The sequence below is a fragment of the Pogona vitticeps genome, chromosome 1 (genome assembly GCF_051106095.1).
Source record: "Pogona vitticeps strain Pit_001003342236 chromosome 1, PviZW2.1, whole genome shotgun sequence".
Lineage (NCBI taxonomy): Eukaryota > Metazoa > Chordata > Lepidosauria > Squamata > Agamidae > Pogona > Pogona vitticeps.
This window is the reverse complement of record NC_135783.1, coordinates 206,553,016-206,575,969: the sequence shown is the minus strand read 5'-3', so window position 1 is coordinate 206,575,969 and position 22,954 is coordinate 206,553,016. Positions and strand designations below refer to the sequence as shown.

Here is a 22,954-nt window from a genome sequence, read left to right as displayed (position 1 = left end):
TGTGGCACGGTCTTATGCAAGCTGTTGATTAGGCCATGTACAGGAAATAATCTAACAGCCTGCTCCTGCTCCAAACCCAGTCCTAACCTTTTTTGGTCCAGCAGCAGGACTACTTTTTAATTTTTTAATTTTTATTTTTTTGCAACTGGGCTGGAGTGATTCATGTGTGAATAGAAAAGTAACTTTAAGAGAGATTGCTCCCAGCAAAGCGAGCCTTTCCAGTGTGATCTGATGCGATTCTGTATCATTGCCTGATTGTACTCTTAGCATGTTCCTCTTTACCACGGCTTTTCTTTTCTCAGATGATTACTAAGCAGGTCTTCTTTTTGTTATTTTTTTAAAGTGATGTCTTGACCTGTATTACTAAAATGTATTATATCTGATTGTTCTGTGTCATTATACTTGATGACTACTATGTGGAAAATCTACAGAATGAGTGGAGAATGGAGTTCAGCCTTTTTTTACTATAATTTTTCAATGTAGTGCTGAGAATATATAGAAACAGAATGGGTAAGTGGCTTTAAGAATAGCAGGGTTGTCTGCCACAAGGATCATCTTTTAAATAAACAGTCCACTCTGTGTTATACTCTCCTGAAGACATTTCTGACATGTAGGTGGTAACTGGATTACTTTGCCTTCTCAGTTGTATACCTACAGGTCCTCTGCTGTGGGAACCATATGGCTCACATTTATTTGAACTTGCCTCTGACATGAGGGAGATACAGTATCTGGGACTGCAGAAGGAAGTGCTTACTCTTTGGATCTCAGCCAGCTGAAGCTCAATTTATTTGTGTTTAGTAACTGAGTAACTTAGTGAAAAGGGTGCTTGAAAACGATTAGAAGGCTCGGCATGTCATTTTTGCTCAGATTTGTGTAAATGAGGCAAACATACTTTTCCAGCATAGGGTTATTTTTAACTTAGCCAAGAATCCATCCCTCCTGCCTGTGGAATTCCCAAATGTATTTTTCGGAAAACATGATACAGTTTACCTAAGCAAGGAGCTTCACAGTATTAAACCTATTTCAGGATCTCCCTGGTGCTTAAACTCCCACATAGGCATCTTTCTCAGAAATAGGGGTTTACTCTGTGTTTATTTAGGTTGTTCATTTGTGACAGATACCTGTGTAGGGCAGACCAGGTAGCGAAGGGCTTTGCAAGATAATAGCTTTTGTAGAGTTAGGGCACAACTGCACTGTTGAATTGAATCAGGATCTGGTTCGGGTTTCTAGAAATCGATTTAATATCACATTTTTTGTGTCCGTATGTGCATCTATAGGGAACTTCTTTTAATCTGATGGTAAACTGTGTGGTACATTGGCACTTTGATGTTCTGAGCCCCCATTTTCCTGTTTTTTGCTCTGTACTGGGAACTTAATTCTTCACCCCATTCTTAAGGTGGAGCTTGCCTGCCTTGAGACAGCTGACGCCGGACTCAGCAACTTTTATTCACCGAAGCAAGCATCAGCAACCTACAAGACAACTACTCTTACAACTCTTTCCTCTGCCCTTTAAGAATCATATCTAGTAAATTGTGCTTTTAATATTTAATTTTTAATATTCAGTTTTGAAATGGCATAGTGCTAGATTGATTAAGTGCTAAAATAGAAACAGATGGGGGAGGAGGGAAGAGTTTGAATGGCAGCATATCCTGTAATCCAAAGCCCATTGTATTTGGCAAACCCCACAGAAACTATTTTAAAGTGCAACCAGAATGGATTCAAAATAACAGCCAAGTGAGCATTTAAAAAAACCTACTTCTTGGCCAAAAAATATGCAAGCTTAGCTATAGGTCGTATAACTGGAGATTTTAAATTTGATTTCAATTGTGCCAAACCCAACACAAAACCAGGACTACTTTGATGTATAGTGGCACCCCTAGTTGCAAAGTTGGCCAAATTATATGGACAGGCTATTAAAGGACAATTTTAATAGGTATGGGGAGAGAGAGAGAGAGAGAGAGAGAGAGAAGTTCACCATGGAATCAAGCATGGAAGGACCCAGGCTTCTGAGTACATGGATGATGTGGCTCTATGTTGCTAGTGAGTGAGAGTGAGAAGTTTGCTCTCAGTGTTTCTTTTAACATTCTTCACTGATATGAAGGGACTACAAAATCTAGAGATAAAGCTGCATTAATGACCAGATATGTCAGAGGAGCAGAGTTTAAGCATGCAACTTACATGCATACACAGACCATGTGTAGTAGCATCATGTTGAACCTTGTGGTGGAATTGCAAGGACCTTGTGCATGTTCAAGAGCCCAGTTCTCTCTAGAGAAAGGCCACCCTCAGGCTTTTTTATGTAGGGAGGCAGTTGTCATGTTCCAAGCATGTCCTGTGCTCTCTCTCTCTCTGTGTGTTTGCTTAAAATTCCTGTGCTCCCAACTTGCCTGGTAATTAATCAGAATGACTTCATCTCTGCAAATTGTGGAGCCATTCATAATAGAGAATCTGCCTCACAAGGGGATATTAAAAGTCACTCTGAGGATGAATTTCTCACTCTTAACAGTAACATGGACACATCTGTGCACTAAGAAACCTGTTTCCTCACATGGTAGTCCCTTGCTGAATTGGGGCAGAGATATAATAACACTATTCCAGGTTGCAATTAAAAATAAAAAGCCATGAAATAATGCCCATAAAGTAATACAGTCCCTCTGAGACATTGTACTCAGTTATTTATGAAGCTAATGAAACAGGCCACCTGGAGGTATAAATGAAACCTATATATTAAAAAGAAATCTGCTTCCTGTTGCAAGAAAGCCTTATGGCAGCAGTATACTGACTTAGGAAGGGATTTCAGTTCTTTGCACAAAAGAACAGAATTTTACCTGTCTTGGAAGTTTCAAAATAATATATATGAAGATCAGTATACTTTTGTACTAATTTTATGTAGAGCTGTTGTTACATCTTTAGTTATGTCTTGGATTTGCGCAAGCAGGCTGAGGCTCAGTTCAGGCCGTAGGGAGGTGTTATGTGACAGTAAGCAAGCTAAGTCGTGATTGTGAGTGTAGCTTTTTCTGGACCGAAGGGTTCACTTCTCTGATGCACCAGGTCTGTAGCTTGTGGGTGCTTCCGATTCGGGCAATGTGCCTAGACGTTCGCTGTGGTCGGGAGTGAGCGTCTTGGCCCTACCTCTGAAGGAGCGCTGGTTGCTAGGGTTGCCAGGTGGGTAACAATCCATTCTCTGGGTTTTTAGGGCCAAGGCCTGAAGCCTAAGGGCAGGCTCATGCGATGTTGCAGGGGACCAACGTTTGGAGTGCTGCAGGGTGGGCCCTTGAGCACAGCGGAGCGAGTTCAGTGGAGTCTTTCTGACAGTCTCTCAGACGGATGTAAAATTCTAGCAGCAAGAGTAACTGCTGCGGCGGCGGCTCTAATGCCTGCAAAATAATGGTGGGGGAGGAGAAAGGTGTTTCTGAAGGGCATGTTTGGAAATCCTGAGAATGAACACCAAAATGTCAGCTGCCACGATGGCAGTATTTCATTTCCTGATGTTTCGGGGCCAAAGTCTGAGACGTAGAAAGTAGTTTCTTGAAACTGAGACCTCACAACCCTCCCAATTGCTCCGGTTCATGGGAAAGGCGGAGGTCATCACAGTGGTCCCTGCTTTAACCATTGTTTGTTTAGATTAGTACAATACACATTATGTTCAGCTGAAGATAATGGATATTCTATAGCAGTGGTCCCCAACGTTTTTCGGACCGGGGACCGGTTGGGGCATGCAGGCTCTGTGTGTGGACCGGTTGGGGGGGGCGGGGTCACCCCGCCCTTACAGGTTTGCTGTCATGCTTGGAGGTGGGCATGTTGTGCTTGCAGAGGGGCGTGTCAAGATTGTGTGCAAGCATGACACGCCCCTCGTGCACGTGCATGACACGCCTACCTCTTGGGCAAACCCAGCCTTGAGTGGAGGGGAGGCACCTTTGACATGGTGGCCCGCACGATCCTGGAGGACCTCGAGCTGACAGGCAGTGCGCCTGAGCCAGGCCTTCCAGGACAAGGGCTTCCGAACCCTTTTTGCTGAGTACGCCGCCGAGGTGGCAGCCCTGGAGCGGCAGTGGGATGTCAAGGCCTGCTTCCTCCTCCTGGCTTCTGGCTGGGTGGGTGGCTAGCCCGTCACAGAAGTGTCTGCGGGGGCTTACCAGAAAAGGTGTCATGTCCTTCAGTCACACTGACTCTACTGTGGCAAAGGGATGGGGCAAGGAGAACAAACCATTTCTCCATTCCTGGCTCTATCTCCTTTGTTGCTCTCTTTGACTGAGCTCTTTCTTTCCCTCCTCCTCCCTTGCAGAGATGGCAGCAAAAAAAGTAATCACACAAGACTCAAGGAAAGGAGACTGCTCACTTCCCCTGGGCAGCCCCCAGAGCACTCTGACAAGCCTCATCTGGCATGTATGACAAGGCTGTCTGGGAGCAACTGGGAAGGAAAGGAGAGCACCTTTTTCCTTCAGTAAAGACCAGGTTCTAGGAAAACAAGATGCAAATGCTTCCCCATGAACCTTGTCATCCTTGAGACCTGGAATCCAGAACAACCACAATACCTGCCAGGCACGGTCCGTTACTGTGGCAGGCAGATATTTCAACCCTTCCCTTGCAGCCCTGTTCCATGTATGTTTCTGCAGAAGACAGGTCTTTCTTGAACAACACTTGTTCTTAGGCAAGTGTGCCTGAACTCCTTGCCTTCCCTGCAACTGACGGCAGCTCAGCTCCTTGCGGCTGGGGGCCAGGCAGTATGGCAGGGAACAGCGACTGCTGCCAGGCACACTCAGTCCACCCCACCTGCTGGTAGGTGCAGAGGCTGAGCCGCCGCTGGTTGCAGGGAAGGTGAGGAATCAAGGCTAGTGACCGCCGCTGCCTCCACCGGATCTCAATTCGCCCTTCTGCAAGCGCGACACGCCCCCTGGGTGGGCGAGTGGGGGGGTGGAGATCCATGTCCGCGGCCCAGTTCCGGCTAGCCCACGGACCGGCACCGGGCCGCGGACCGGGGGTTGATGACCCCTGTTCTATAGGGCTTGGAGTGTGTGGAACATGAGGACCCTGGGACTGGGGAGCTGGTTGCGTTCAGAGTTCCAAAACCACCCCACAAGCCCTCTTTTTTGGGATGACAAAGAGAGGTGAGAGAAGAAGAAGGAGCTGCAAGAGTGAGGGCCAAGAAGAGGTTCAACCCGAAAACCCTTTGGCCTGGCTCAGTCGTTGGGAGATGACCTCCCATCTCAAACCCCACCCACCCCGTTCTAGCAGAAGGAGAGGGAAGGAGGGGTAGCTCCCCCTTTCAAACAGCCAAGCATAAATATGAACCATCCTTTTTGCGACCCCCCTTCTTTAGCATATCTCAAGCGGGCCTTGCAGTTAATGGAGGGACAGGAGATGGTTTGACAAGGACGGAGCTGGGAGAAGTAAGTAAAGGGACAAGTAAATAAACTGTGTTTGGTTCCAGTTTAGAAGAGAAGCTTTATTTTCCCATTCATAATTTTCCTGTTTTACAAATGGACTCGAGTTTAAAAAAAATACTGTTGTTGAGAAGCATGCTCGGTCTGCACTGGTGGATCCAGATATGGAAGGCAGTGACGTGGAAGGTCTGGGAGCAGCCGGGGGGGGGGCATGCACATAGTGTGATCTTTATTTAATTCCAGGCAGGATGTTATTTTCTTTTCTTTTTTGTTTTGTTTTGTTCCACATGCATTTAGATGTAATCAGTCATGTTCTTTTTGAAAAATGGTTCTTGGTCTTGTTTTAAATTTTGTTTTAATACACTGTTTTAAAGCTTTAAAGCTAAAGTTTTAATACTGTTAAGTCACCCAGGTAGCTCTCGTCACACAGTAGGAGGGAGGGAGGAAGGGAGTTTTTGGAAACTGTGATTTGTCAGTATCTAGAGCATCTTTCCTGTCCATGCTGTACTCTCTAGAGACGCATCACAGGGAACTGAGGTGCTGAAGGGGCCAAAGAGGAGTAGAAATTTCATACACTGATATTTGAGGCTGTGATGCTGAATTTTTCTGAAGGGATTCTTGTGCTGTTTGCAGTCTTCACCCTTCCTGCCTTTAAGGGCCCTCTTCCTATTCTGACAAGGAGTTTCTTAGTATCTGCCATGAAACATTTACAGTATATGTTGCAGAGAAGTCTGGAAGATGTCCAAGGTTGGACACTCAGGTTTGCTCAGGGAGCTGGTTGGAGACCTACTGGTTGGGCCTTAGTACCTTTTTGTTGCCTGAGAATACATACAAACTCCTAGGAGAGATTCGTGGAAATGGCAGTTGTTGATGCTGCTGCTGCTGTTTATGATGACGATGGTGGTGATATTGTTACGATTATGTTGGGGGTTTTGGATTTTTAAAATATATATTACTTCTTTCCTGTAGAAGATTCTGTGTGTCTTGCAGATAAATTATACGCAACCATACGCAAAGCAGCACCTTTCTCCTTCCCTAGAACAAATGATAGGGATGATGAGTTAGATCAGTGACGGCGAACCTTTTTGGGCCCGAGTGCCCAAACCCGGGGGGAAAAAAACAGTGGGTGATGGACTGCAGTGGCGGAACTGGAAGTGGCGGAGGAAGGGGGAATCCCAGGCACGGAGGTGCCTTGAGACCCCACTCTGGATCTGCTACCATCGCCAGCTGCTCTGGATCCTGGCCCACCGCCTGTTGAAGTGCCAGCACTGCGGCTGCAGGCGCCTGCTCAGGTTTGGCCATAGGGTCGCCATTGCTGGGTTAGACGAATGCCTCGGAGTGGAGATGAGTCTTCAGGGCATTTACCCACCTCTGAGCATCCTCTCCTTGAGGAGCCCCCGGCAGCTTCTGAAGATCTGCCACATTCCTCACCTCCTAGCTTGGCAACTGTGGCTTTCTGATATATATTGATCTCTGTGAATTCTTTTACAGAGCAATCAGAAAACCTTTCCCTCCATAACCTAATGGGTTTAAACCTGCCCGTGCACACTGGATATCACTCCCTGTGGAGGTGTGGCAGGCAGAAGGGGCTGAAGGCCAAAGACTAATTGCCTGAAAGAGTTTCAGCCAGCAGTGGGCCTCCTATTGCACACCTGCTGTTAAAAAGTATGGCTCTGTGTTACAAAGACTGTCAGCATCTTTACCGATCTTTTCGGTCCTCCCTTTTTTTCTGATAGTTACATTCCTTTGCCCCTCATACCTGTGCAGCTATCGCATTTGAATCATGCAGCCATAATTCATCATCTAGTTTTCTCAGCATCTGACTGCTGTTTTCCAGTGGAACAAGCAGACGGCTGCCCTCTCTTTAGGAATCAAGCAGCTCCTCTCTGTGTGTGGCTCATACTTTTGCGCTGCAGGCCAACTGCAACTTGCTCCTGTGGGGAATAAGCAAAGGCACATCACTTTCCAAGATGAGCCATCTCTGGATAGCTCTAAAGAGTGTGGTATTTAAAGAGAACATTGAAACATGTGGTCCTATTTCAAAACATGGTGGGTGGGTGTGCTTAAAGGACAGACCTTTATTTGAAGGTGGAACAGAGGATATTCTCCTATTTGAAGACCTCCTTCTCACGTTGATAAACTATCTAGTCCAAATACAACACCAAGGAACCATAATTTTTACAGCAAAAGTTGCCCACCAGTATTGGGCAGGCACCTCAGCTGCTTGGTTACAGCGTGTCCCATAGAGATTATATAGTTCCATTTCAACTACCAGCCAATATTTGTAAATCTTCATGTTTTATGCAAATCTTTCTCCCCTTTTGTCTTTTTTGTGTGTGGATGATGTGTAAGTGGTGATACTAAGTAGGCATTACTGAAAGGAGCCTTTCGTTGACTTAAGGATGTCCTAGAATATCAATGACATGAGAGATGGGGGGAAACCATGCCTCTAGTGGGTTGGTTTCTGTTGTAACAGTTGTAGTACATGTCCCATTAGCAGGCAGCGGATGAAGGGACAAAGGGATGTACAAGACAAAGGTGGTTCATTTTCTGTTTGTTTAATAACTTGACTTTGTGGTGGCCTCGTCTAGACTGTTAGCATTACTTGCTCACATGCTAGCTGTTCCAGTGTGTTCTAACACAGGGGTCCCCAACCCCCGCCCTGACAAGCATGCCCCCTGCGCATGTGAGTGAGTGCATCCCCGCCTCCTTGAGTGAACACCCCCCCACCAGTCTGCGGTTGGGAAAAGCTTGGGGGCCACTATTCTAACACATCATGGAGGTGGGCTGATGCATGTTGAAGGTGCGCCATAAGAGACAACCTGTGATAATCTGACCAGTGAAAACAGGTCTTTCTTCCCAGGGCAAGTGTCTTCTGGATCAGTGGTTCTTAACGTGGGCGATAATGCCCCCCAGGGGGCAATTCCATTTTTCAGGGGGGGCAGTAGAACGAAAAGGGGCGGTGTGGGGGCGCTGGAGCAGAAGGGGGGCGGTAGGGGGGCGCTGGAGCAAGCCAAACCTGTGAAGATGGCTGCAGCCTTTTTACAGTGTGCATGAAAATATATTTTCCTCCAATCTTAATTTAGTTCCAGAGTTTTTGTCTTGAAATTTTTAGTTCCTGTATTGCGATTTGTTTTTATGCCCTTTTTATACTGTATTTCTTTTTGCGTCTTAAAATTCGCTTGCAACTAAATTATTAAATGTTACTTTTGGGGGGCATTTCATTTTCTTGGAATTGAATTTTGTTTTCAGGGGTCATTGGATTTAAGTGTCTTAAATAAATAAATAAACAAACAAACAAACAAACAAACAAACAAATAAATAAATAAATAAATAAATAAATAAATAAATAAATAAATAAATAAATAAATAAATAAATAAATAAATAAAATCACCATGGGGAGGGGGGCGATGATAACTTCCTCAATGGCTCAAGGGGGCGTTTCTTTCAAAAAGGTTAAGAACCACTGTTCTAGATAAGCAGTTAAGCTTATTTTACTCGTTTCCCCTTGCTTTTTATGTTTGTTTGGAACTGTGTTGCGTGAACAATTTTTCCATCCCTCTAGAACATTGGTGTGTGTGTATCTTGAGAACATAGACCAAGAGGTCTACAGTGAGGCTTGGTATGAAAGAGGACGCTTTTGCTTCTTCCTTCCTATTGGTTTGCACTGCCACTAAACTGATCCTTTTACTTTTTTTAAAGGATCTGTAACGGTTCTAATGCTAGATCAGTGGGCAGTCATATATTCACTAAAGGTGTTTGTGTTCTACTGATATATTCATAAGTCATTTCAGCAATATAACGGCTATTTAAGTTTTGAGGAGGCAGGGGTAGGATTTTGAATCAACAGTGGAAGCAAAAAATACATGTACAGTAACAACTGGGGGAAAACCACATACAGTGGGGTCTTGACTTGAGAACTTAATCCGTATTGGAAGGCGGTTCTCAAGTCAAAAAGTCTGTAAGTCAAGTCTCCATTGACCTACAGTGCATTGAAAACCGATTAATCCCGTAACAGGCCGTTTTTGTTCCATTTTGGTTTTTTTCTGGTCTGTAAGTCAAATCTCAGTCTGCAAGTCAAACCTAAATTTTGCGGCCAGAGACGTCTGTAACTCAAAAAGTCTGTAAGTCAAGCCGTCTGTAAGTCAAGGGTCCACTGTATCTGAAAAATGTATTTTAAACATAATAATGGCTTTGATGGGGATTAAGGTGGTTCCCTATGCTGACATAAGCTGAACCGTTTCAAGCCTACATGTTTGTTGAAAAGGAGGTTGACTCAAGAGCTCTGTGCAATGGTAGCCTGAAATAGATATAGAACTATTTTGGGGTGTATGTGTGTGACCCTGTGCCTCCAAAAATCGTTACTTTCAGTGAGGTGTAATGTAATGATAACAGGTTTTGCGCTATATTGATATACTGATATACTGCTAAACCATTTCGAGCCACTATGCTAGTGGAGGAGGGACAGTGGTAGCCAGAGGAGACCGTGCAGTCACACGAATGGCTGTGGCAGCAGCAACATGGGAGTCACACGAGTGAGGTTGCATGCTATTGGTGGCAGCAGTCCAAGTGGTAGTCCTGGGACCAGGGGGCTCCAAATGTAGGAACAGTGTAATTTGTTGCTCCGAGCATACTGTTTTCGGAGGTGGTCACTTTGCCTAAGAGTGGGACTGGCCCTGAATTGGCCTTATTCTAGGTAATTAATCCAGAGTCGTTCAGGAGCAAACCCTGTGGTTCTTGCATTCAGTACCATGATATGGCTTTGGGATGTTGGCTGATCAGCACTTACATTCTAACATGGATATTGCTGGCTCTTAAGTTACCCCCCAAATTGCACCTCCTGGTTTTATAGACCTTTACCCAATTCTCAGGTGCGTAAAGAAAGATCCTGTTTCTCCTAATGGTGCAAAGAAAGGCACGGTGGTCCGGTTTAGATATGTCTCCTCACCCCCATCCCTGTCGCTTTCTTTGCTGCTGCTATATTTTGATGCTTAAATTAATCCCTAGGGCTGATTCCATATGATTGGTTCTGTCTCCTCCATCTGCATATCAGAAACAACATCATTTGTGACCTCTGTCAGTATGTGATTTAGTGGTCAAGCCTGCTTGTTATGTTCTTATCTGATGAGGGGATAATCAATAGGATATCTGACGTGATGTAATGGCAGCAAGCGTTTCTTTGTGGTTCGTTTTGTCAAACGTATGTATGTGTAAATGAGCTTGGTCTGTGTATAACCCTAAAACCCAGCAATTTATCTTTTGATTACAGTGAATTCAAGTGAAGCAGCTAACAAAGGTCAAACTCTATATTAAGTGCTCTCCTATCTGCACATTTCCCTGCAAACATGGTATTACATGAAGGCAATTTACAAATGAATGGTTATTCAAGGGAATACTGTATATGTAATGATGGTGGATGTGTGACCGAGCTTTTTGCTAACCATGTATTCTCGAAGGGTTGTTGTGGGTTTTCCGGGCTGTTTGGCCATGCTCTGGAGGTTTTTCTTCCTAATGTTTCGCCAGTCTCTGTGCCTGGCATCTTCAGAGGACAGGAGCTAGAACTTTGTCTGTCCTCTGAAGATGCCAACCACAGAGATTGGTGAAATGTTAGGAAGAAAAACCTCCAGAACACGGCTAAATAGCCTAGAAAACCTACAACAATTTTTTTGCTAACTCTTCGGACCAGCCTAAAAGGCAACATAGATTTTGTTCCCACTTAAGAATATGTGATGTTTTTAGTTATTTTTACATGCATTCACTCAGTCCCTTTGTTTTCTTTTTAGAGTTTTCAGTACTGTACCTGATTTTTTGGTGTTTTTTTTTTTTTAAAGAAACACGACATTGGTTTAAACAGCTGCTTGTTGTTCCTTCCTACCCACCCCCATTGATCCATTCCTACCGCCACCACCCCATTTCCTGTGCAGAAGAGCCTTAAAGCAAGCTAGCCTAGAGGACAGATTGTGGTCTAAGAATCTGTGAAATGAGGAGAATAGCTTTGCTGATGTGTATCCCTTGCTTTTCTTCTAGCATCCTCGATTCTGAAACAAGAGAAGCGGAAGAGGACAAAAAATGTCCATTTCAACTGTGTCACTGTGTACTACTTTACAAGACGGCAAGGGTTCACGAGTGTCCCCAGCCAAGGAGGGAGCACCCTTGGCATGTCCACTCGCCACAACAGCGTGCGACAATACACCCTTGGGGAGTTTGCGATGGAACAGGAAAGGCTTCACCAAGAGATGTTACGAGAGCATCTCAGGGAAGAGAAGTTGAACTCTTTAAAACTCAAGGTAAAAATGAAACAATGGGTCCCCTGTCATTCCCACTGCAGGATCAGAAGGCACAAACAGTGGAATTGGTACTTTATGTCCTTGGCAAGGATCTGTCTCTGCTTCTGATATGGCTGCCGCTGAGTTTCTTCAAACAAGCTGGCATCTTCCTGTCTTCTCACATTAACACATCCAATTTTTTAAATAGGGTTCCACCTGAGCTCTTTAAGGGGACAGCTTCCTTCCTGCTAGGCAGAAATGATGGGAATTTGTTCCAGTCCATTGAAGCCCCCAGTTTGATCAGAATATAAATAGGACAGAACAAGTGGGCTAGGCATCAAATGTTCTCAAGATAGTGATTTTGACCTCTCTTTTTCTTTAAGGAAGTAGGCTCTCGCTTGCTCTGAAACAGGGTAATATGGAGTAACATCTACAGAGGCATGCTTGGTTGAAGAAAAAGTAGTAGTATTAGTGGTGGTGGTGGTGGTAAAAGAAGAAACGCTAATTTTGGAAATGCTTTTCAAATGGAATATGATCAGAAATGATTCCAAGTTTGTCCCTGGACTTATTTTGGAGAAGTTATTGGTGGGAGGGCTGAATCCAGTTGGTAGTGCCAACTAGAGTAGACCCATTCATCAGTGGGATTTACATAAATGTTGGCTCACCTTTTGGCAAGTGAATTTATGGGTCCTCCATGGCTTTAGGCCTTGGGCTACACCTTCCACCAGCGGGTATGGCCAGTCAGGAATTGGAAAGCTGTATTACAGACAGACAAACAAACAAACAAACAAACACTGTATCCCATTCTAGAAGAAGCAGTGCTGTCACAGTGAACAGCAGAGTGGGCTGTATATATCCCTTGGAGTCACCCACTTGGTAATGCTAGAAGCAAAGTTGTTATGAAAGGGGCTGTTCCAAGTTAGTCATTTTATAATCTCTCGCTTACCATGGATGATTTGGGAACTCCCCTACTGAGTGCATAATGTGTGGCATGTGGAAAAAAACACCTTGCTGGATCATCCGTGAAGCTAAAACAGACATTATAAATAACTCATAATTAGGAGAAAATCCTTAATTAATAAAAGGATTAATCTGAATGCCAAATTAGGAGCCTCTCTCACCTCCAGGAATATGCTGATTAGCTTGCTTTGGTGAGTGATTGGTCTTCAGGAATTAAGCGTAGGATTCCTTCTGAAGCTTAATTTTACAAACCTGAATGACAGCCTTAGTCACCTCTCTCTAACATGAATTTCAGTCTGTTTCTGGTTTGAATTGAAAGTATTTTATGTATGTTTTGATGGCAATACAAGGGTAGTACTGAAGATGTTTAGTCATGGAAAGAGTTTCTGACTCTTGAAAAATCAAAGAAACATGTCTGGCATAGTCTAGTTATCCCAGTGCTGCAGTCTAATGTGCTTTTTGTGCAGGATACTCTTATTACACATACATACACAGAGAGAGAGAGAGAGCCTGTCAGCATTCTCTGCACATACTCACTGGGTTGTGTGAGGGGTTCTGTCACCTTAATCCCATGCTAGAAAGATCTTTTAGGGTTCTCTGAGACTGCTGTTACATTGTTCCTATGTTTTTACTTTATAAGCACTGACATTTGAGAGGACTGAGTTTAATATGCAAGCTTTTCATTTCATTCACCAAATCCCACTATATTTTATTTGTGTTTGCCAGTGGGAAACCTGTGGACTTTCTGTGGCTGCCCTTGAGAGCATAACTGTCAAATAAACTTATCTGGCTCCAGAATGGAAAACAATTGCAGACTAGAAAAAGTGCAGTAGTTTCTGTGACCCTTCCAATGGAATGTCTGTGTATACATATACAACTGACAGAACTATCTCTGAGTCAACATACCATGGACTATATAAATTGGGGGGGGGGCTCTCCATTTTCAGGTTGAAGAGTGTATGTGTTTATGAAATTACGAAGCCCATGTGTGACACGTTCATACAATCTTCGCTGAAGAACCAGGTTCAAAGGGTTGTTCAGAAGCAGAGCTTCAACACAATGCCAGGATGCCAAAGAATCTTTTCCCCACACAAAACTCCTGCTGCCTCACCATAACCGCCAGGAAAGGCCCTGCTTTCAATATTATAATTTTATGGATGTCTGCTGGACCGTGGCAGAGAGATAGGTTTCTCCCATGGTGGTCCTCACACAATGGAATGATCTCCCCCAGTTGTAGGCCAGACCCCAGCCTAGTGCATGAGATGCACTTATGGAAGAGGTTTTGCTCTGACAATCCCCAGCCTAATGGGATTTATTGGCTTGTATATATTGTGGTGGCACTGCAGGTTAAACTGCAGAAGCCCCTGTGTTGCAAGGTCAGAAGACCTGCAGTCATAAGATCAAATCCACGCGACGGAGTGAGCTCCCGTCACTTGTCCCAGCTCCCGCCAACCTAGCAGTTCAAAAGCATGCAAAATGCAAGTAGATAAATAGGCACCATCATGGTGGGAAGGTAAACGGCGTTCCGTGTCTAGTCACGCTGGACCACGGAAGATTGCCTTCGGACAAATGCTAGCTCTATGGGTTGGAAACAGATGAGCACCGCCCCCTAGAGTCGGACACAACTGGACAAATTGTGAAGGGGAACCTTAATCTTTACCTATATATTGTGTCTGTAAACCTATTTGGGATCCATTTAAATAAGAAACACTATACATGCATGGTGGAGTGCAGTGGTTAAACTGCAGCACTGCAGCCAAAACTCTGCTCACAACCCAGATTCAATCTCAGGTAGCTGGCTCGAGGTTGACTCAGTTTTCCATCCTTCTGATGTCAGGAAATTGAGTACCCAGCTTGTGGGGTGGTGGTGCAATGTGTAGACTGTATAGTTGTACAACCGCTCAGAGAGTGCTTTAAGTGCTATGGGCCTTATATAAGCAACAGGCCTTTTGCTGCTGCTTTTTTTTTCCAACTCCAAGTAGGCGGCTTTGTTTCTTTCAGAGATTTTTTAAAGCCAAGAATGCCTGTACTTCTCCATGTAGCTCTGACACTTCTTTGCTGTCTTGTCTATTACAGATGACTAAAAATGGCACCGTGGAATCTGAGGAAGCAAACACTTTGACATTGGATGACATTTCTGATGACGATATAGATCTCGACAACACAGAGGTGGACGAGTACTTCTTTCTGCAACCTCTGCCAACAAAAAAGCGAAGGGCCCTCTTAAGAGCCTCCGGAGTCAAGAAGATTGACGTGGAAGAAAAACACGAGCTGCGAGCCATCCGCCTTTCGAGGGAGGACTGTGGATGTGACTGTCGAGTCTTCTGTGACCCGGAAACCTGTACTTGTAGCCTTGCAGGCATAAAATGCCAGGTGAGAGCTTAGCGACATAGATGAGTAGACAGGTAGACAGACAAGTAGGAGGGTAGCTTCCCAGTCCCAGCAACATCCTCAACCTGCACTCATCTGAATATTAAGCTCACCTTAAAATATAGCAGTTAGTCTTTAAAGTGCCACAATTTTCTTGCCTTCTTTATATGTGTGTGTGTGTGTGTGTGTGTGTGTGTATGTATATGTACTCTGTGTGTGTGTGTGTGTGTGTGTACACACACACACACACACACACACACACACACACACACACACACACACACACACACACACACACACACACACACACACACACACACACACACACACACACACACACACACACACACACACACACCCTAAACCAAAATAAATATTTCTTTGGTTTAGGAGATAGATGCCAGCTTTACTGGGCTATTTCAATTCAGCAGCCTGTTGTCATTATGAATGCCTCTCCCCATTGAAAATGACTGAGTTGGGGGGTAGAGAGGGATTAGCCGTGCCACTTGTGGTTGAGGATTCTGAAGCAGAAGCCTCTTGGGGGTTAAAAACAAGGAGCTTTGGATCCCTTGGGCCCCCATCTTTCTCCCGTATGTGGAATTCTTCTGTAGAATTTTCCGTGGATGCCCTTAATGGTAAAGCTGCTCTGCAACTGTGTCCCAGTCCTAAACGCCTCCAGCTAGCAATTCTGATGGTTAGGAATTGCTCCTCCTTTGGGTTAGGTTAACAACAATAGGTCAACAGCAGTGTATTTAAGAATACTGTATAGTGCTTAGATCACAGAACTGCACTTAGACCCAGTAGGGCAAGGAATGGGAATTCAAGTTTCAAAAAAGAGCGTACTCATTATTTGTTAAAGATAAGCAGTTGGCTGTCCTATGTCTGTAATCCTTTCAGTGTCTTTGGACCAAACTGTATGAGATAACAATTTCACAATTAGAAGGAGAACTTCCCTAAGAAGGAAAGGGCACTGCTTTTTCTAGCAGGAGGTTTCCATGAGTTCAGAAGTTGCAAATTAGCTTTATTTGGTGGTTGGTCACTGGGAAGTAAACAGTTGGGTTGTTCTGCAGGTTGGCTGTGCTCACCCACCTACATGGCAGGAATGCTTCTTTGAAGACGGTAACATTTTATCACCTTCCAGTTGCTAAGATGATGACTGGTATGATTTGGCCCTTTAACAGAGCTTTTAATTTTAAAAGCCATTCTTTCCAATGACCTCTCTGCTCTGGATTTATTTCAGGCAGATAAATGTTTGGTGTTGACCAGTGATCATTTATATGAATGCATGAATGAGAGCACCCGCCAGTCAGATTTCCAAGACCCTGTTCCTAGATAAACATCTTTGTTTTATTGTCCATTTTGCATCTTGCTAACATTCTTCTGACCCCACAAGTTAATCCATGGTCTCTTTTCTAAAGGTGGATCGTATGTCTTTCCCATGCGGTTGCACTAAAGAGGGATGTAGCAATACAGCAGGTAGAATTGAATTTAACCCCATTCGTGTTCGGACTCACTTTTTGCACACCATAATGAAGCTTGAGTTGGAGAAAAGCAGAGAGCAGCAAGTTTCTGCGCTAAATGGTTGCCACAGCGAGTTGAGTGCTCACAGCAGTGCAATGGGCCCCACCACCCACCCGCTTGAATATGCTGTTCCAGACGGCTTTGAAATGGAAGCAGAACCTCGGGGTCCTGTGATGCACTTGCCATCTGCTGACGATTTGGGCTGTCCGGGGGAGGAGGAAGAGGAAGAGGAAGATGCGAGTAGCTTTTGTAGTGGAGTTACGGATTCTAGCACCCAGAGTTTGGCACCCAGTGAAACAGATGAAGATGAAGAGGAGGAAGAGGAGGAGGAAGAAGAAGAAGAGGAGGAGGAGGAAGATGATGAGGATGAGGATGAAGAAGAAAAAGTGGATGAATTTGTGGAAGGATTGGGTACTCATGCCGACATAGTCCAAGCTCTTCCTTCTGTCCTTTGCTATTCTGATAGCGCCACCATGCATGAAAGCCATGCAAAGGCATCCCCTTACTACACCAATACATCGTCACTTTATTACCAAATAGACAACCACAGCCCGGGCACTCCTAATCAGCTTCGTGAGACTTACTCCGAAAGGGATACTGTTAAGAATGGTAATCTTGCTCTGGTGCCTTACAGTGCAGCTTCGGAACAGTTTGTTGACTATACGCGGCAATCAGAGGAAAGCTACAGCAGCCCCCTTTATCCTTCTTCAAACCCATCTGTCATCGTCTGCTGCTCATCTTCAGAAAGCGAGAACGCTGTTCCATGTCATAGTTTATACTCTGAGCATAGGCCAAGACATTCCCAAGTGGACCTTCCCTCCTACTTGAAAAGTCCTTCTCCAGATGGATTTGTTTCTGCTTTGAACGGGGGCAGTCACCTCCCAGAGCACCCCGTGGAGAACGCACTCAGCCTTTCAGAAAAGAGCAGACTGCATGAAGAGTGTATCAAATCGTCTGTCATGGAAACGGTACCTGTTTAAATTATTTTAGGGCTGAATCTCTTATTTAAATACACACTATTTTAACTGGATTCTCTGGAACCACTTTTTTTCCTTCTCCTCATTGGAGGTAAGGGGACAGACTGTTGTTAATGTTTTATTTCTTCTTTCGAGCTAAAGTGGCTGTGGCCATTGCACAAGAAAGTGTAAAAAGTAAAATTTAACAGAGGGGAAAAAAATCAAATGGTCTTTTGATAGAAAATACTTAAAAAAAATAGCTGCCTACCTGTCAAACTGTGGGAAGCTGGGCTCTCCGATTCAGAGCTTCTCATTTTATTGTCGGGCTTGTGCAAGGTAATGAAAATTTTACTTTGGAATCTTCATGTTTAGACTACTACATTTTCTCACATATTTGAAAAAAGATGGTGAATTTTTAAATGTAGATGTGGTTACGAAAGAACCCTGAATTGTTCAGTAATGTATATTTTATTTATCGTAGCTTAGTACTCATGTCTTGACGAAAATGAACAGCATGCTCCTTGGAGCTGAACATTTGAGCAGAACAGCACAACAAGCATCAGATATTTTTTAAGGCAAACTACGTGCATTTTTGTGGTGATGTCTAAAGCTGGAATTGAGCTACATTCTTTGGCTGCTCTAGGCTCTATTCACTTGTGTAACCTATGAATTTAGGGGACAATCTAGGAAGCACCACTGGGTGGGCGGCATGCGCCATGTGCTCCAGTGGCATTTGTGTGGAGCTCTGGTTAGAGCTCCAGCTGAATTGCTGTAGAAAGAAACGAAGGATGCCAACGAGCTCTCACTTTCTCACTTTATCCTGTAGGCATGCACATTTTCTAGAGGAGTGAAAATTTTCGACAATCCTCTGTGTTAAAAGTAAATATGACACTGACATAAACAAGGAAGCTGGGCACGGTCCAGCAAAAGTTAGCTGCGATGGCTTCAGTTTGCTTTGTTATTCCATGCATTTATCACTTCAGTTTCCATCCAGATGCTCTCAAGGGAATGCTCAGTCTTGAATAGCTAGCGCCTCTTCATAATTCTCCTCCAGCCTTCTCCCACTTTCTCCGTTCATGCGGGGGAGTTTTGTGCCATGAAGTTGTTTTCACAGTGGGAGCCCTGCCATCACTGGAGAGTTGTGCTTGTAGGACAGCTGTGCATATTGTTAACAGAAGGACTCAAGTGGGCCTTTGGAGTCATCTATGTTATTGTAGCAGTACAACTGTTGCTTTTCCGCAACATTTTCTAGATAGTTAAGAAACTATATATGGTGGAGAGAGTGTACAGGACCTCTGTTAACCCCTCTCCCCCTCTCCAGTTTTTTTTATAGCATTACATATCCCCTCATTCAAAGGTAGCTCAGGATTGACACTATAGATTCTATGCTCCCCATTGTATTATCCTTATAGCACCCAAACAAAATGGTTCAGACCTGAGTGGCCAAGGGCCACTTGGTGAACTTAGTGGCTGGCTGCAATTTCAGTCTAGCTCTCTCTAGCCCTAGGCCAACTGTGTAACTATTGTAACTCTCTGGCATACCTGCTTCTCTTTAGATTCTGCGCATTTCCCCCTTACAGAGAATACGAGAGCTGTATGAGAAGTAACCAGATGGAAATGGCCATCATAATGCTAAAGTAATGGAAACCCAGCCTATGAACCAGTGAAATTCGTTGGGTCCATTAGTTTTCATTAGTGGGATTTGGTTGCAACTACCATTTGATGGATTTATGTGTACCCTGTTGAGAGCAAAGGTGTAATTTTGGCATCCTTTTGTAGCTTGGCAAATATACAGCTACCTAATGCACTTTAAGGCCTCCTCTTGTTTGCGGAGGTTGTGGAGAATCTTGGAGACATGGCAGATTGTGGATGTTTTGTTTTTATTTTTTAAAGCATGCACCATATAGGCATTATACAAAAATGGCCAGAAAGAAATGGTGCAGATTTTCCGTAGCTAAGACTTGAAAACTCAAATAAGTTATTATTAAAAGGAGAAAATAGTTCTGTTTCTTGAGAAAGCGATAGGTTATGAGCACTTACAAACTGCAAGACCAACAGAGTTCTATGGGCATTTAGAGGTTCCACTCATTGTAAGTCAAGAGCTCGCCCACAATCATTACAGATACTGAACTCAACAGGAGTTTATCTGCAACCGCTGCTTTTAGTTATGGACTTGAGACATAATAAAACCGGTACTACTTGTTATTGACTGATCAAAACTCTGCTCCAGGACCTCTGACCACCCGGACCTTCTTGCACACATGGAGCTTCCTCCATTTATTTCAGCAGAGAGGATGGATCTGTGTATGGCAGCAATTGTAGGCCAGAACTGTTTCTTGCATTGGAGTGAAGCTTGCTGGGTTGGAGTGGGAAATGTCCCTGCAGGCAGAGGTGAGCTCTGTGTATTTCAGAGTTGAGTCATTTGTAAGATCAATATAGAAAACATTCATGTATGATTTCTTGTTAGATCGCAAGAACGATGCCCATGTGTGTAATATGGACAACCAAAAACTGACTTCTCACTTTCCCACTTAACAGCTGGGTCAGAGTGTCACCTCTTTCAGGTAGCATAATCCATAATATATGTGTGTATTGTTGAACTACGAATTGGCATAATATATTGAAATGGTAGTTTAAAGCACAGTATTCGCTTGTTATTTGAATAATCCCATCCTTTTAAATTGAACAAAGTGCACCCTTTCCCAAATTTGATTCTGTGCCCCCTGGTCTCACCTGACCTTCTTTTTTGTTGGGGGGGGAAGGGAGGGGCAGTGAATTTCGGTTTCCAGAAGCTTTCAGGAATACCAACTTGCCTTTTAAACAAGACACAGGACCTCACTACATCATTTAACATTTTTCTCAGAACTGAAAGTAGACTTCTAGGCACTTCCAAGTTAATTTTTTCCTCTTGGTTAGGCTGCGCACTCCTGGAGATTCCTGGGGAGGGAAAATTGGCTGCCAGATACACCAAAGCTGGCCACCCTGTTTTAAATAAAGAGTTCCTGTACAGGTTGATTTTGAGTAAAATAACCTTGTACTAATGAAACAGCTGTGCTGCGTACAGAGGCCTTTATTGAAGGGTGCCATAACAACAGTGCATGAAAACTGTCTTTTAATTGTAATTAATAGATTACAGCCCACTCAAAAGTCATGACTATGCGTCTCATACAGAATTACATTTTTTTGGCTCACAACTGTAGACTTAAGGGTACCAATTCAAATCAAGCTTTTCCCTTTGTTTCAGCAGCCATATGTATGCCTTTGTCTCTTTCTGGGAAGGGTGAAATTGTCCTTTTGCCCAATAGCTTCATGTTCCAAGGAGGCATGTTAATTGTGCAAAGCCTTGAGCTTTCTTGATCATTCTAGTCATGATTTTAACCACCACACATAGTCTACCAGCTTTGGTCAATGTCTGCCTTGCAGCAAAGCTCAGAGTCACTTGGATGTAAGAAGGGAGGCGACCTTGCTTCCTATTTATGGATTTCTTTCAATTTTCCTGGCTTCCTTTGGTCAGATATTGCACAATAAATGGGAGAGGATGGTGAAAATAAACTCCTGTGGCTCAGCTAATCAAGTGCCGTATTTCCTGCATTGTTAAGCCTTGGTTTTATATCTGTGAACCTTACCTCTACGTGCCAAAAGGCTTGTTGTGACTAAATGGCAAATAACAGTAAATGTGCTTTGTTCACATTTTTGCACATTATCTTTAAATGAAGATGATCCTGCTGAATTTATAACAGATTTGATGCCCATTAGTTTTGGATGCTTGTCAGCATGTTAGAACATAGCATTGGCATTGTCAACAAGGTCTTCTTTGCAGCCACTCAGTGCCCCTTCTAATAACAAATCACTTCTAAAACATCAAAGTTTAGCAGACCAGAAAAAAATAACCAAGCCCACTCTTTTGACCAATTAAGTCTTTGCAGCATGTAGTTACTGACGATTAGAAATGGACAGAGCCATTTAGTTCTGCCAGTAAGGAGAAGATACACCAGCAATTTCTGTAGATGGCTTTTCCCCTTGAAGAAGGTCTTACAACATTGTTGGATTAGAATGCATCGGGTTTTTGAACAAATGCACACTCACTTGCAGTGTCTTGAGACATGTCGCTTCCATATGTAGCTTTTTTTGACATCAACCATGGAGAACATGGGTAAGCCAGATAGGTGTTCTTGGACTGCAACTCTCAGAAACCCCAGCCAGCACAGCTGGTAGCAAAGACTTCTGGGAATTGCAGTCCAAGAACATCCAGGTTACCCAAGGCTGGGAACAACTGATATCAAGCAATGGGTGTGGGGAATATCCCAAGGACACAGTCATGTTGGTATGGCAGGTTGCTCAGAGAGTTAAAGACTGTATTACTAGAACAGAATTATGGTCTGTGCTATAGCATATCAAGAGTTGTTTTCTCTCTTTTAATGACAGTGCATATAATACAGTACTGTAAACTCATTGCCCCAGTAAATTCACACAAGTGATCAGTAGTTTCTGAGCTCTTATCCAGTGAAGAGTGTGTGTTGCCCTTCTATAATCAGGCCACATTTCCAGATGGATGAAATGTGAGGGATGGAATGAGAGGTAGATCAGATTGGCCTCACCTGCTGTGCTTTGACCAGTAGGCCACAGTGTAAAAGTGATCTATGCCCAGATTGCCTTTGCTGGAGGATAGCAACTTAATTTAATTCTAATCACATGAGAAAACTCTGGAAAATTCGAACATTCCTAGCATGTTTAAATGCATTATCCTCATTTAATAATTTTTTCACTGAAAAAAGTCCAATTAATTAATTTCTAATTCATTAATTGCTCTCAAGCTTGTAGGATAACATACAACATTTCTGCCATCAATCTACCCTGTTTCCCTGAAAATAAGACCTAACCTGAAAATAAGCCCTAGTATGATTTTTCAGGATGCTTGTAATATAAGCCCAACCCCCAAAATAAGCCCCAGCTAAGGGAAACCCCACGGGGACGTGGTGGCGCTGTGGGCTAAACCGCAGAAGCCTGTGCTGCAGGGTCAGAAGACCAAGCAGTCGTAAGATCAAATCCACGCAATGGAGTGAGCGCCCGTCGCTTGTCCCAGCTCCCGCCAACCTAGCGGTTCGAAAGCATGCAAATGCAAGTAGATAAATAGGGACCACTTCGGTGGGAAGGTAACAGCGTTCCGTGTCTGAGTCGCACTGGTCATGTGACCACAGAAGATTGTCTTCGGACAAACGCTGGCTCTACGGCTTGGAAACGGGGATGAGCGCCGCCCCCTAAATTACTAAGGGAAACCCCACCCTCCACCATTGTGCAGCAATCAGAAGATGAGGCGACTGTATTTGAATAAATGTAGATTGTACATGGAAAAAAAGCATCCCCTGAAAATAATGTAAGACCTACCCCAACAATAAGCCCCGCTTAAATGAAACCCCACCCTCCAACATTGTGCGGGAACCAGAAGATGACGTGACTGTATTTGAATAAACGTAGATTGTACATGAAAAAAATAAA

At 43.9% G+C, this 22,954-nt stretch overlaps 1 protein-coding gene across 3 annotated transcripts in view; it reads left to right on the top strand.

The window, feature by feature from the left end:
- The window catches only part of CSRNP3 (cysteine and serine rich nuclear protein 3), an 87,217-nt gene extending 64,263 nt beyond the window's left edge, over nucleotides 1-22,954 (top strand). For all 3 annotated transcript variants that reach the window (XM_078394627.1, XM_020789426.3, XM_020789427.3), the window contains exons 3-5: nucleotides 11,413-11,672; nucleotides 14,688-14,984; nucleotides 16,400-22,954. In XM_078394627.1, the coding sequence (XP_078250753.1) occupies nucleotides 11,413-11,672; nucleotides 14,688-14,984; nucleotides 16,400-17,482 (1,640 nt within the window). In that variant the 3' untranslated portion in view covers nucleotides 17,483-22,954. The remainder of the gene's footprint in view (nucleotides 1-11,412; nucleotides 11,673-14,687; nucleotides 14,985-16,399) is intronic.